The sequence below is a fragment of the Rhineura floridana genome, chromosome 14 (genome assembly GCF_030035675.1).
Source record: "Rhineura floridana isolate rRhiFlo1 chromosome 14, rRhiFlo1.hap2, whole genome shotgun sequence".
Lineage (NCBI taxonomy): Eukaryota > Metazoa > Chordata > Lepidosauria > Squamata > Rhineuridae > Rhineura > Rhineura floridana.
Window position 1 is genome coordinate 21,012,145 of NC_084493.1, and position 14,781 is coordinate 21,026,925.

A 14,781-nucleotide genomic window follows, 5' to 3' on the forward strand; every position below is an offset into this window, starting at 1 on the left:
CTGGTGGAAGGAATGTGTAGAACACACATTTTAAAAATAAATTTTAGTTGACTTAATGATGTCTCATGACTCTGCCTGGGATGCAGAAGGTCCCAGGTTCAGTGCCCAGCATCTCCAGGTAGGGCTGGGATGTCCCCTGCCAAACCCTGGAGAGCTGCTCCCAGGCAGGGTAGACAATACTGAGCTAAATGGACCAATGGTCTGACTCAGTCTAAGACGGCTTCCTATGCTCCCAAGGCAACTTACAGGGTTTTGCATGTTATGTCAAAGAACGTTCCAGTGCATTGGCCTGGATACTACCACGTAGCAGAAGCCAACTGGCACAAGACCCAGTAAAATGAATGAGAGGTCTTGCAAACCTCAGAACACTTTCAAATGTGCAGGAGTAATCCCTGACCAAGCGTGCCATTAAAATTGGAGCCTTTCACTCCAGAAAAGGAGAGATTTTTTATTGTGCCATGTAAAATAAACAGGGCCATTCAAATGCTTCATCAAGTACCTAATGCTACACCCAAGGGCTCTCAAATGAGACCTCAGAAGCAGCTTATACATCTACAGGTTTAAAACCAGAACTTATGGTAGGGATTTTGGGTGCCTAACAATATGCTGCTTGCCCCATGGATCCAGCCACCTATGGTGCCCTTAAGCCAATAACCAAAATCCCACTCCCAGCTAGCTTAATGTGGTCAATTGTGTGTGTGGAGGGGGGGGAGAAAAGAACTCAGATTTATAGTAAGACAAGATGCTTTTGACTTTAAACTTTTAATATAAAAATTCACTGATGTACAAAAATGCTAAAATGTGACAAACCGTTCAAAATACTGGTCAACTCTCCTGTTACACGGCAGTAGAAAAAAAATCAAACGAAAAGCCAAACCGAAGTTGGTTAAGAAGCAGCGAAATGTATACACATTACACCCCACTGTCTACTCAGAGCAAATGGCATCTCCAACTGGCCTCGGTTGCAGACTACTCTCGATGGACTAGCACAAACAAGCCTAGTAGAAAGAGGACGGTGTACTGTTGAAAAAAGACAAAGGGATTTGAACTGTTAAAAGCACTTGCAGCTTAGGTATAAGAATGCACAACTGTGATTTGCAGAATGGAACTTGGACTACAGTACAGGGGGTTTTGAGTTTTCACATCTCAACTTCAAAAAACCCAGAATAGTAACGCTCATCAAAGTGGAAAACTTGTACCGGGACTGTAACACCTTCAGACTGTAGCTGAAGTTTACGTAACGGAATCACACTAACCCTGCTCCAGACACACATACACGCAACCTCTTCATGTAGAAAGCTAGATGTCAAGGGGGAAATGGTTCTAACTTAGCCTTCACCCTGACCATGCTAGCTTTGCAGGGACTTCTTTTTTTTTTAATGGAGGGACTTAGGGTCTTCTCATGTAAACCTCCGCCTGAAACAGTACAGTCCAAACAGAGCTTTATCATCTCAGTGAGGACTAAGCCTTAAGAGATGCAATGGAAAACGTTTAGCATATATATATTGTTTTGTTACTAGTTTAGAAGCCAGAAGTAGTCTTAATGAGGCCTGGGCTGTCATTCTTTAGCTTTTCCTCCATAATGTTTAGTGCCACCACCCCTTCTTTATGTACTCTGGTCTTTCCACCACTAAGGCCATGCCAAAAAGAGTTAAACAAAACTCCAAGCTCTGCAAGTGGGGAGAAAAGATACTAAAGCACTGTGATCAAATTACCACAAGCAGATTCAAAATGACTGATCTGTTTAAAAGGGACTCAGCTTCCAAATCTGGGACATTTTAGCAAAGAGCTGCAGACACCCCCACCTCACATGACAATTTCTCTACCCAAAAGTTGCCTCCAAAGTGAGGCAACAACTTTTCCAGGAGATAAGACGAACAGAAGTTCATACCTTAAACTTGGGGTAATCGTTCATTAGGATGGTCACTATTCCGATGTATGGCACAAATCTAAAAAGAAAAAGAAAAAAGTCATCTGTTTTTAGATACCATCTTAACAGATACTCATTTGGCTGACTGTAGGCTCTGAAGATGCATCTGATGGACTGGACAAGACGTAGGCCTTGGGCTACACATGGAGAAAACCAAGATGGCAGAATCCTGAGATGATACAATTTCAGACAGAAGGTGGAGGAATACCATATTTGCATATTCCCCCCCGCATGTTAAAAAACAACAACCCTCTGCAAGTCAAAAGTCAGCACATCAGGAGAGAGTTGATAGCTCAACCCCTCTCCCTGTTGTGCTAGTTTTTTACTTGAAGAGAGCATTTAACAAAGGGGAACATTAAAATACATGACTCCCTGCCTACAGTCTAAGTCTTAGAGTCCAATCAACAACATCATTCCGTTGCATGTGCAGACCAGGCCTTATTGGGTTGCAGAAGAATGCTTTCGGAGATGTCTCCACATTACAGACTTGGACATCCTTCTTAAGGAGCTGAAGCCAACTCCCTGCAGCCCTCCAAGCCAAGCACCATCAGGGGTTGCTAACCTATGGAAGGATCTATCAGTGTTCCTCAATACAACTCACCAGCAATTCAGATCTCAATGGGGGTTGTAACATAGAGCAGGGGTAGGGTACCTTTTTCATCCTGAGGGACACCTCCCCATTTGGGCAAACCTCCGGGGCCCACATGTCAATAGTGGGAAGGGCCAGAGGCAAAAGTGGGTGGCACAATGAGTGAAAGTTTGACCTTTCTGCAGTTGACTAGTTTCCCACCTGTAAAATAGCAGCAGCCTGGAAAGGGCTCTGGGTGAAGACCACACTGTGCTAAGAGTAGTTTCTTTGGAATCTGGTGGTACAAAGGGGATCCCTCCTCCCCAAAATATGACTGGAACACAAGAAGTAAAACCGGAAGGACTCATAGGGAAAGTGAACATACAGGGACGTAAGCATGCCACACGTCACCCCCTACTGGTTCATCCCTTACCCTCTCGCTCTGCCCACCACATCTTTCTTCTCCAGCCAGTGCTGGCCTTGCTTGTACAAGCCTCGGTCATCAACAGCGTTATTGTCACCTTTCGTCAAGAACTTGATATCTCCGTTTTGTCTTACAAAGGAAAAACCAGAGTTAGATCAGCTGCTAGACAGGGAAGCCAAGCCAGAATACAACAACCTGTTAAGGCGGTGAGCCTCCCTTTCCTTTGGACAAGATGCAACTGCACAGCAGAGTGATAGATCTATGCAAAGGTCAGAAAAATGGAAATGGACTGCCTTCAAGTTGATCCCGACTTATGGTGACCCTATGAATAGGGTTTTCATGGCAAGTGGTATTCAGAGGGGGTTTACCATTGCCTCCAAAGCTAGTCCTCCCCAGCAGGCTAGGGCCTGCTCAGCTTGCCACAGCTGCACAAGCCAGCCCCTTCCTTGTCCGCAACTGCCAACTGGGGGGCAACTGGGCTCCTTGGGACTTTGCTGCTTGCCCACGGCTGCACAGGTGGCAGGGCATGTAACCCCTGAGCCACTCTGTGGGGGTGATCTTTAGCTGGAGACACGAGCTGGGATTTGAACTCACAGACTCTGGACTCCCAGCCAGGCTCTCCTCCCCACTGTGCTATAAATATATTTCTGTGCAGAAATATAGTGTAAATTAACTTGTCTCAGGCAGAGAAAGAATGAGTAGGGTAAAATTCTGGGAGCATTTCTACAAAATTATTATACATGTTTAATATGAGAGTTGTGTGCATACACTACTAGATACTCCGTCACATTCAACAGACAATGCATTTTAAGAGATGTTGAAAAAACTATAAGATAGAGAAAATGATGCAATGGTAAATCAGATTAACTGGGGGGAGGGAACACCTTAATAGTAGCTCCTATCAAAAAGAAAGGCAATTTGGTCATTGCATGGATACCTTTTTGAGAATAGATATAAAAGGGCTTCTTATAAACGTAGCAGCATGTCTTAGGCTGCAAGCTGGGTTAAAATAACAAATCAATATAACACAATACAAAAATACATACACAGAACACCAGCATTCATCCAATAAACCAGGCAGAACCATAAAATAGCTGCTTTTTAGATTCCAGAACTGTAAAGGCCCACCACTAACCCTTCACAACAGCATTCTGCAAGGACAGAATGCTATTTCCAATGTTATTTCCAAGCCAACCAAATGCTAGCTGCAGACATCACATACCCTGATCTTCTGCATTTTAAAAAATCAGGAAGAAGCTCCGTCCTCCCATCAACAACTGTGCTTAATAAAACCATTCCTGCTTTAACCAAACTAGTTTGCCATTACATCTGAATTGGTTTTAACAAGCCTTCCAAACAGGATTTCAAAATGAGGATCAAATCATGATTGCAGTCCTGGTTCAGAGGGCTTGCTCAAGCCACAGTCTGCTGGTTTGGACATTAATGGCACTTTGTGGCTTGATCAAGCCACCATTTAACAAATTAAGCCAAGCATAAAAGAGAAGGGAGTGCACAAACACAGAGCTTGTTTCTGATCCTCTAAACCATGGTGATCTGGCATCTGAACACAGCCATCTGCAAAAGGATCACAGTGTAAAGTGGCATGGCAACAGACTTGCAATAATCTCTCATCCAAAAAGTAACACATACTTTTCATGAATTTTCAAAACCCGATGTACTATTGGAATTTCCCTTCCTTCTATCCTAAAGACCACGATTTCACCCACTCTGATTGGTTCTTCAATACGATTGGTTAAGAATAGGAGATCTCCTCTGTGAAATGCAGGCTCCATGCTGCCACTGGAAGACAAAGGGTTTGGTTAATGACAACATTCAGAACACAGTACCTCAAGATGTTCTCACCCATGCTGGGTTTCAAGGACTACAGGACTGATAGCAAAACACCATTCACACTGCACCCACTATCTGTAAGAATGTAAATACAGCTGGAATCTTCATGTACCTACAAATAAACACTCCCAGGATTCTACTTCCACACACACTGCAGTAAGGGGTGGTTACCGATTCTCTTCATAACCATCATTTTTATCCCAGGCCTTGTTAGTCCCTTACTTGCGTCTGGAAAAAAGCAAATGGACCCAAAATACTTAACCTTTGAAATTTTGTAATGAGTGATCCAGCGCAGGCAGAGATAATGAACTTTATAAGCAGTGTGCATTCGTGTTATGTCTGCAGTCACCATTAAATTCAGAGGAGAAAAGCAAAGGCACAGATAGCCTTCTGGCTTTCCATTTCAAGCTCTGGCAGGACACATGCAGGTAGTATGAACTATCAGCAATATCAAACACAAGCTTAAGAAGAAAAGCCTCAAAGTATTATTGATCTATTGCAACTTTCACCAACTCAGTGCCTTCCATGTGTTGTAGACATGGAGGTCTGATGGGAGCTGGAGTTCAACATCTGTAGGGCACCAGGTTGGAGAACACCGGTCTGTTGTCTAGGACTGGGATATCTCCAGAATTGCTTCCTCCTATATAGACCTTTTAGAGAAATATGCACAGTACCCTTCTAGCAGTCCATCCACTGATGGAGGCTTGATTTAAGAGAACAAGAGAGGGCCTTCTTGTCTGTGGCACCCATATTATGGAACAACATCCACAGTTGCTTGCTTTGAAGCAGGCACTGAGAATAGTTCCTTTTCAGGAGGCATTTTTTAATTAAGGCCTTTCAGTATTTCTTATCTGCTCTATGTTTGATTTCTCTTTTCATCACTTCCAGTGTTAGGATATCATTTTGTGTTCATTGTTATGTGTCTTGTGTCTGCTTTGTAAAGACAGCTAGACTAGACATTTTATTATAAGTAAATAAGTGATACATTTCAGCTCACCTGCAACTTATTTACCACACTGCCATTGCTATCAATGGGATATTTGCAAGCAGTACTGATCTCCAACACCCCAAAACAGGAGATTTTCTCCCCCCACAGGTACCCATGACATGTTCAGGCAGTGCTTGTGAGAGTCCCTTTCCCATGAGTCCTCCCATAGCATGGCTCTTACCGTTTAAAGCAGGGATGGGGGACCTATGGCTTTGTCGGACTACATCTCCCACCATCTCTGACCATTGGCCATTCTGGCTGGGGCAGATCAGAGCTGAAGGCCAACTTCATCTAGAAGGCTGCAGGTTCCCATCCCGCAGCCACAGAAACAGGCCTGACCCTGTATCCTAACAGCTAAGAAAAAGAGCCAGAACAGAAAAACTGCTGCCAGTTATCTCATCTGCATTACAGAAGCCACACACGACGATGCTTTTCAGTCTTCCTTGCCAGCTGACTTGGACTACAGATCTCTTCACAGCCTTGCTTTTCATTTTATACCCAATTAACACAGGGCTAACAAGAAGCAGACTGTGGCTCTCTTCAAGCTGTGGGTGCATATTTCCCCTTTCATTTCACTGTTTAACATCTATTCACATTGCTGGCCACATTAGAATGGCAGCTTTAGAAGCAGATGTAGCAGACCCAGACATCTATCCTGGAGTATATGAAGACCTGCCAACACTAGCCTGACTATTCTACTGATACAGGAGTGAAGAATTTTTGGCCCTCCAGACATTGTTGGACTACAACTCCCATCAGTCCCAGACAGTGTGGCACTGATAAGGAAAGGTAGGAGCTGGGAGCTCCACGACATCTGGAGGGCTGAAGGCTCCCCACATCCTGTGCTTAGCTACTATAAACCCCATAGCTCAAGTGGCCAGTGGACGATCTGTTTTACCTACCCTCCCACTTTGCAGCAAAATGCTGGTTTGGAATTCTGGATAGCTTTACAGCCTCTTTCTGCTTTATGACCCCAGTTTCAAGACCCAGCACCTCCCATTAAAAGGGTCTCAGGAGACATGGCTGGAAAGGGCTTCTCCCTGAAGTCTTAGAGGTCTGCTGTAAATCAAATTAGACAACATTTGGCTAGATAGATCTGACACCATATGAATAGCTATGTTCATATTCAGAAAATTCTTCCCTTCAAGGGCCCACTAATCTCCTCTTCCAAAGATCTCCCCCACTTAAAAGTATAATACTGTCTTGAAAAATACAGTTACTTAATAATGGACAGGCCTTTCTGCGGCCCATCACAGCTGATGTTTCCTTATAGGCACACCCCTTTCAGAGAACAGTCTTCAGACACAAGGAGATTGCTCTGGAAGAATTGGCTCCAGAAGTGCAACAGCAGTTTCTAACCCTCAAAAGAGCAGCTGCACGTATATCTGTATATCTATATCTAGTAAATATATTCTATTGTTGTATTTTGCTGCATTTTTGTTTTGTATATGATGAGCTTTTTCATTTTACTTATGTACATTGTTTAGACAGAGATTTCTTACTCAAATGTTACTTAAAATGTGGATTATCATTATTAGCAGCTGTACTGAATGTGAAATTTATATTGATTTTTGCTGAGATTTCTTGAAATATAAAGCAGAATGCCAGTTAAAGAAATAAATGCAATGTGTTGCATGAGTGCCTCTACGAGATGTTAATGCAGCCTTCAATATCTCCCCACCCCACCACCACAGTTTGCAAAGATGTTACAGAAACATACAATGCAGATCCAAGGCCCTACTTCCTGGCTGGCATGTTTCAATAATGATCAAAAAATACGAGGTGTGGACATTCGTTGATAATAAGAAAAAAAGGGGGAGAACCCCAGAATGTCAAAAGAGGGAAATTCCAAATAATGTAGATTTTTTTATTGATTTCTATAAAAGAGAATAAATTTCTTTCAAATCAAATACCCAACACGTTTCAGCCCTACACAAGGGCTTTCATCAGGGGATTTAAGTTGTTAAAGTGCTTTATTAAATAGAGTCTTCTGTCTCACTTTTGCTATGTTTCAATACCATCATTTCCCAATCAGGCGCTCTCCACATGTTGTTGGACTGCCAACACCCATCAGCCCCGGGGCAGCATGTGTAATTATCAGGAATTATGGGAGTTGGTGCCCTCCAGATGCTATTCGGACTTCAAGCTGAGAAATGCTGTTTTACACTACCTAAAGGGGCTGACGAGGAAGCATAGATGGGCAAGCCAAGCCTGGCCCAGTTCTTTTATCTGTATTATTATTGTTGTTGTTGTGGCAAATCAAATCTTTAATTTGCGGTCAAAGACCCATATCGGCTATACAATACAAACAGTATAAAGGAAATAAAAAGAGATATACAGTACATTTGCAAGTATCATACAATCTCATTTAAATGTTAGCACGAATTAATTGGGCGGCGTAAAGGAATTTAGCAACTTGAATAGTAATTCCTTTGTCTAAACCAGAGAGAGCAAAAGCAATCATATCATCAGATTGGTGATAGGGAATTGAGAATATAGGGTTGAGAAATTTATATCTGATCCGAGTATAAAAAGCACATTCAAATAAACAGTGATAGGGAGTTTCGATATTATCAGTTCCTCAAGGGCAAATGCAGAGATCATATGGAACTCCATTAAATCTTCCCTCAAGGATTGCAGAATTTAAACAGTTAAATCTTGTTTTAGAGAAGGCTAAGCGAAGTTTGGGAATAGTAAGGAAATGCAGGTATGGAGCAATCTTACCATATTGTAACGGTAATTTTAAATGTAAGGGGGAGCATATTTTTGCAGCCCTAGTGGTTGAGTTCTTGTAATCCATATCTTTAAAGCGAGAGCGAATTGAGACTAAAGCATCACTTGGCGAATATTGAATTAAATGTTCTTTAGCTAGGCCCATTTTCAGTATTTTTAGTTCAATTTTGGTATTCCAGAGGGAAGGACTAGAGTCTTTCCAGTATGCAGAGAGAAGGCCCAGCGAGTTATTAGAAGAGATTTTTACCCAATAATTGGCCGTCATTAGCCAGGCTTGGCATTCCAATGAGGAGAGACCACATTCAAGCCTAAGTGCTGCTGATGGAACACATCTCGGAACGCCTAGCAACCGGCGTAATAGGCTAGAGAGAACTGCTTCAACTGTATGATCCATAGAGTGGATCCAGAGTGGAACTCCATACAGAAGTTGGGGTATGATCTTATAGTTGAATAATTTAAGAATTGCTGGAACAAAACAACCTCCTTTATAATAGAAAAACCGAAGTAAGTTCTTAACAGAGTATCTTGCTTTCGATATTGCGTCTTTTATGTGCGTAGTCCAGCCCATAGAAGAATGAAAGGTTATCCCTAGATATTTATAATGGGCAACTTGGGCAATTTGGCAGCCGTTAATTTTCCAAACAGGAAGATTTCTTCGTTTGGAGAAGACAAGAATTTTAGTTTTGTCCAAATTTATAGAAAGTTGGTTCTCGGCACAGTAGGACATAAAAGCTCTTATCATGCATTTGAGGCCAATCTTTGAATTGTGGCAGTGAGCAACGCAAGAATCAGTTCCGAATGCAACTCTTCAAGCTTCTTCCACTTGTAAGATATCAACAGCAACTTTGAGAGTTACAGGCAGGAGCAAATGTGACAAGGTCTATTGCTTATTGTCAGATCAGGACAAACGTGTGACCCTTAAATATTTATGTGGCAGATGCACAATTTGGCAGCCTGATGCTGTCTTGGTCTGGAGATTGTTTTAAGATGATGCAGAAATGCTCATTATGCACTTTTAAAAAATATTCCCTTGCAATGTCCGTTGGTTTTAAGCAAATGAGTTGACCCAAACTGATATCCCTAATAAGACCTGAACCCCCTGAACAGAGCTAACATCTGTGTTTTCATCATCTGGGGTCACCACCACAGTTCAAACACAGGGATAGAGATAGGGAACCTGTAGCCCTCCAGATGTTGCTGGACAACAACTTCCATCATCCCTAATCATTAGAGATGCTGGTTGTGGCTGATGGGAATTTGGAGTCCAGCAACATCTAGAGGGCCACCGGTTCTCCATCATGAAAGATAACAGGGAATGCTTGCAAGGAAGTGGATAGCTATCACCCAAGACCTGCATCCCTCACTTGATGGGCTCTGGAATATTTGTTTTAGGATTTTTATCCTGCCTTTTGACAGATGTTTGAATAGCATTAACCTGTGTGATGAAAGGATGATGTCATTGCCAGCATGATCTGTCTCAAAGGTTTCAAGGCCCGTTTCAGGCACTCTTTTGTTTAGCTAGCACCAGTGTGAAAGTTTTGTGCCACGCTGGCAGAGGCCATGCCCAGAAGATGCTCTGGTCCTGACAACCCTTTCTAGGCTATTTGAGCTTTGCCTCCCTTCTAGGTCTCGCCCTGCAACTTTGTTTGGTCCAGAGTTTCCCAGCATAGTTTTACCTAAGCACGACCACGATGGGGCTCTCACTGCCCGTTGCCACCATCAGCCCCTTCCAGATCATCAGCGCTGAAGAAACGATCATCCCAAAGTTCAGCACCTGGTAATACAGCTGGGAGGGGGTGAAGGGACAAGGATGAGGGGGGCACTGAGAACACAACAGTCCCCACACCCTGGTCCAAGACACACATGCACAGAGCTTTCCTTCAAGACACAAACACTCACCAAAATAACCCCGTTTCCCAAAACTGCAGTCAACAAACTCATTTACTCTACAAGTTCCATCACTGTCAACGGGATTACTTGGGATTAAGTGGACTGCAGCCAGCCCAGTTTGCTCACAGGTATACTTACATGTGAATTCCCAAACATTGTCGAAACAAGTCTCCGTGGAAACCAGTTCAAAAAAAGTGGTTCAAATAGGCAGCTTTACATTACAAAACAGACTATACTGAGACCCAATGTTATCTGGAGGAAAACATGCTGGACCTGAATTTCGACACCCCAACAAGCAGGCTTATGGTTTCCTTTAGCAAGTCATTCTCTCTCAAATTACTTTTCACCTGCTCCCCAGCTCGTTATAGGGGAATGTGAAGACAAAACAAAGTTGCAAAGCACTTGGCGCATTAAATACCACTGAAAAGGCAAAAGGATGCAGAATGGCAGATACTTCTGTTCCTGCATCCCTCACATAGTAATTGGTAACTTGTCTTGCTTTCTTTCTTGCCTTGCTGGCACTACAGATCAATGGCAGAGCTCATGCTTGGCATTCGGAAAGTCCCCTGTTTAATCTCCAGGTTCTCCAGTTAAAAACATCTCAGGAAGCAGGGCTGGGAAGACCCCTGTCTGAGACCCTAGAAAGCAGCAGCCAGCAAGACAGACAATATTGGAATGGATGGGCCAAATGGTCTGACTCAAGGTACGTTCATAGTCGATCTACAGCAGGGGTGGTTAACCCACAGGTCTCATGTGCCCCCTACATGAGATTTTTGGGGCCCTCCAAGACCTCCCAAAATATTATCATTTTTTTTAAAAAAAATTGACTGCTCCTATGGTGCGTTGCCAAAAGGCTTGCCTGCCTTAGATGTTTCTGTGGCCCCTGCAAAATGTTTATTTTTAAAAAAATTGTAAAAAATAATGTTTAATTATTATCTGTACTGACTGCTCCCTAGGTACTCTTCTGTGATTCTGTGACACCAACAGGCTTTTGTGATCCCCCCACAAAAAATTGTCCTTGTAAAAAAGAATTATTATTTATTCAACTCATATCCCGCTCTTCGTCCCAGAGGAACCCAGGATGGTAGACCCAGCAATAACAAAGCATAAAAAATACTAAAACTATTGCCACAACCAGTGATCTCAGGGCTGTCAGGAACAGTGCCTTTCATCCATCAAACACCTATTTGTTTGTTTTTTAATCAGCTACACCCACTTTTGCACCCCAGATGGTCAGTGTGGCCCTTGATCCCCAAAAAAGGTTAGCCACTCCTGCTCTACAGTGTTTCTGCTGTCTGTGCATGGTACACTGTGGTCTGGCTTGTGCACAGTGGCCAATTAATAGACTGCCAACCTTGCAGCAGGATGCTGGACCCTGGATGGTTTTATACCCTCTGTGCTCTGTGCCAACAGCTCAACACTGCCAGTATTTACTGGCAGCAAATCACTTTGAGCCCAGCTGCTGAACACCACTTCATCATATGGAGTATGGCATTACAGTGCCCACATCCCACCTTCAAGATTATAACTACAATCTTAACCCCACTTCCTTGGAAGCAAGTTCTATTCAATTGATAGGAATTACAGCTCAGTAAACATTCATAGGATCATGTTGTATGGTTTCATTCCTGTTCACACTTACTTCGGAGTAAGTAAGCCCACTACATTCAGCATGTATTGCTTCCATGAAGCCATATCTGAAATCAGACTGGAAGCAATTACTCTGCAGTTAGGCAAAAAAACACCAACCTTTCATTGGACCAACTGACCTTTAAGCATAGTGGAAGTGAGTTTTTTTTCTAAATACACTAGGCTTCCATACTTTGGAGCAAAATTATCATCATCATCATCATCATCAACAACAACGTTTATTACCTGCCCTTCACCCAAAGGTTCCAGGGCAGGTTACAACAATTTTACAACACAACATTAAAAGCAACCTAAAAACAACCTAAAAGATAAAATTTAGGTCTGATTTGTGTACATAAGAACCACCCACTGCAAGGTAGAGCAGACATCGCTAAGCTTGACAGACGTTCAGGCTGATGCACTATGTAAAGTGGTCCACCACACTGGGAAAGAGCTGTAACTCTGTGGTAGACCATCTGCTTTGAATGCAGAAGGTCCAAGGTTCAATCCCCCAGCATCGCCACATAGGGCTGGGAGACACCCCTGCCTGAAACCCTGGAGAGCCTCTGCCAATCAGTGTAGACAATGCTGAGCTAGATGGACCAATGGACTCCGTATAAGAGAGCTCCCTCTGTTCTATAGGATCTGTCGCGAATCTACCTCCAGTAAGCTTTCAGTGCAAGCACTGACGGGAGAGCTAAGCCGAGAGCTAAGGGGAGACAGCCCCACACCACAAATTCTCTTCTTCTACTTCCTCCACCTCGTGCAGAGCTTTCTCAACCCAAACTCCACAGTCTACAGAGTTCCGACCACCAGCCTTGCTCAGCATTGGGCCGGCGTGGCCACCGATCCTACGACACTACACAAAGAGGGGAGACTCCATCCCCGCTTAGCCCTCGGGGCTGCAGAGGGCGGAGGCACGGCCTAGCTCGAGACCTGCAGCCTCCCCTCCCGGCATCCGCGCGCACCTGCCGCTTATTCATCCGCCGAACATCGTCCAAGAAATCCAGAGACAACATCACGAGGGGAGGAAGGGGGAAAAATACGCTACCGCCGGGAGAAGCAAGCGAGCATAACACTTCCGCTTCCGGCCGCCTGACCCTATTTCCGTTCCAGCCCGACCATGGAGTCGCCTTTCCCAGACCTGCCCAACTTCGTTGGTCCTCTCTTCCCTCGAGAGACGAGCATAGGCTCACACGCAAGAGTTCCGTGTAGCCTTCACTTGCGGTTCCGATCAGGCACGTATCTACGTGGGGCAAGATATAGAGTGGACGCGTGTCGCAATGAGTGCAGAACATGTAATTAATAATAATGGAAATGTTTTGTTTCCTATATATATGTACACGACCATAGGAGAGAGGGGGATATAAACAAAACAATGAAGGTTAAGCACATCTCTTTATTAATGGAGTGATTTGAAAGGAGGTTTGGGCAGTACAATAATACCTCCGTTAACAAATCCTCCAGGAAAGAACCTCCTTTTAACAAAGTCTTTTTGGGGAGCAGGGGGGGCGTGCACATTCTGACATGGAATGTGGCTCCTTGTCTACTAGACTGGCAGCTGCTGCAGGCTGCTCTGTCATGCTTGGCTGGAATGGCGCTCCTTGCCAGGTGGCGCAGGCACCTCCGCAGTAAACAGTGCTTCAGGTGCCCGGGAAGCACCGTTTACTGCAGACATATCTGCTTCAGTGTGGCGGAGGATGGCAGAGAGAGAGAGAGACCAACCGCAGGGTGGTGGTAGTGGCTGCCCCTTGCCTGCCTGCTGGAGTGTACAAAAGCCTTCAAGTGGTCTGTAAGGCTTACCTGACCTGGTTGTTTGTTTATAAAAATATTGTAAACTGCTCTTTTGTTAGAAACATCAGAGCGGTTTACAACACATTAGGGTTCAGACATGCGTGTTGTTCGTTTTGAATAAAAAGTTTGCTGAAATATGTTGAGCTGCTCTTCTTTTTTCCTGGTGTAGGAGCCTATCCCTATTCTTTCCATGTTATTCCAACCACTGGTACCAAAGTTTCTGTTAAAGAAGTCATGTAACTGAGGTATTACTGCATAGATGTTTCTATAACACTGGAGGCATTCAAGAGGCAGCTAGACAGCCACCTGTCAGGGATGCTTTAAGTTGGATTCCTGCATTGAGCAGGGGGTTGGACTTGATGGCCTTCTAGGCTCCTTCCAACTCTACGATTCTATGATTCCTTTATAATCAGATAATAATCAATCCTGTAAGGTAGGCAAGGCTGAGAGAGAATGATTGGCTTAAAGATTACACAATGAGCCTTGAAGCTTTCTCTAGTGCAACTCTCAGCAGCTGTCCCACCTGTCTGAAGTGAAGCGAGACAGCAAGGGCCTGTTTGCTTCCCCTCGCTGGATCATCACCTTGTAGTGGTGAGTGGGCTTATGTGTTCCAATGAACTCTATGAGCAATGCCGTCAGGAGTCATGTACTCCCAGCAGGGTCACCCATGGCAGTAAAGTCAAGGGAGGGGAACTAGACAAAGAACGATCCAAGAATGTCCTCAACGGCAGAACAGGTGGAAGATAACAATGTGTATGTTACAACGGCTGTGAAGGCGGATGAAGTCTGCACCAGATAAGACTTCCGATCATCGTGGTATCCATGCCATTGGACCAAAGCCTTTTTCTGTCAAGACTGTGTGTTGATTGTTGTGCACCAATCTCCCCACATAAAACAAATTCACGCACAGGCATCTTCCAACCAAACCAAACCTTATCTTGGAAGACAATCTTACTCGGCCACGAGTGATCACC

At 44.0% G+C, this 14,781-nt stretch overlaps 1 protein-coding gene across 4 annotated transcripts; it reads right to left on the bottom strand.

The window, feature by feature from the left end:
- Nucleotides 1-746: 746 nt before the first annotated feature.
- On the bottom strand, nt 747-13,164 carry SEC11A (SEC11 homolog A, signal peptidase complex subunit). Of its 4 annotated transcripts, none has more exons than XM_061595258.1 (6): nt 13,065-13,164; nt 10,171-10,280; nt 4,573-4,722; nt 2,932-3,051; nt 1,892-1,949; nt 747-1,020 (listed from the first exon to the last, which is right to left on the bottom strand). In XM_061595258.1, exons 2-6 carry the CDS (start codon nt 10,251-10,253, stop codon nt 970-972), a joined length of 462 nt encoding a protein of 153 aa, XP_061451242.1. In that variant the 5' UTR covers nt 10,254-10,280; nt 13,065-13,164; the 3' UTR covers nt 747-969. The 4 variants fall into 4 exon arrangements, with proteins under 4 accessions (XP_061451242.1, XP_061451239.1, XP_061451238.1 ...); XM_061595255.1 differs by having other exon boundaries at nt 10,171-10,268; nt 12,982-13,126; XM_061595254.1 differs by having other exon boundaries at nt 12,982-13,119.
- Between the last annotated feature and the right edge of the window lie 1,617 nt (nt 13,165-14,781).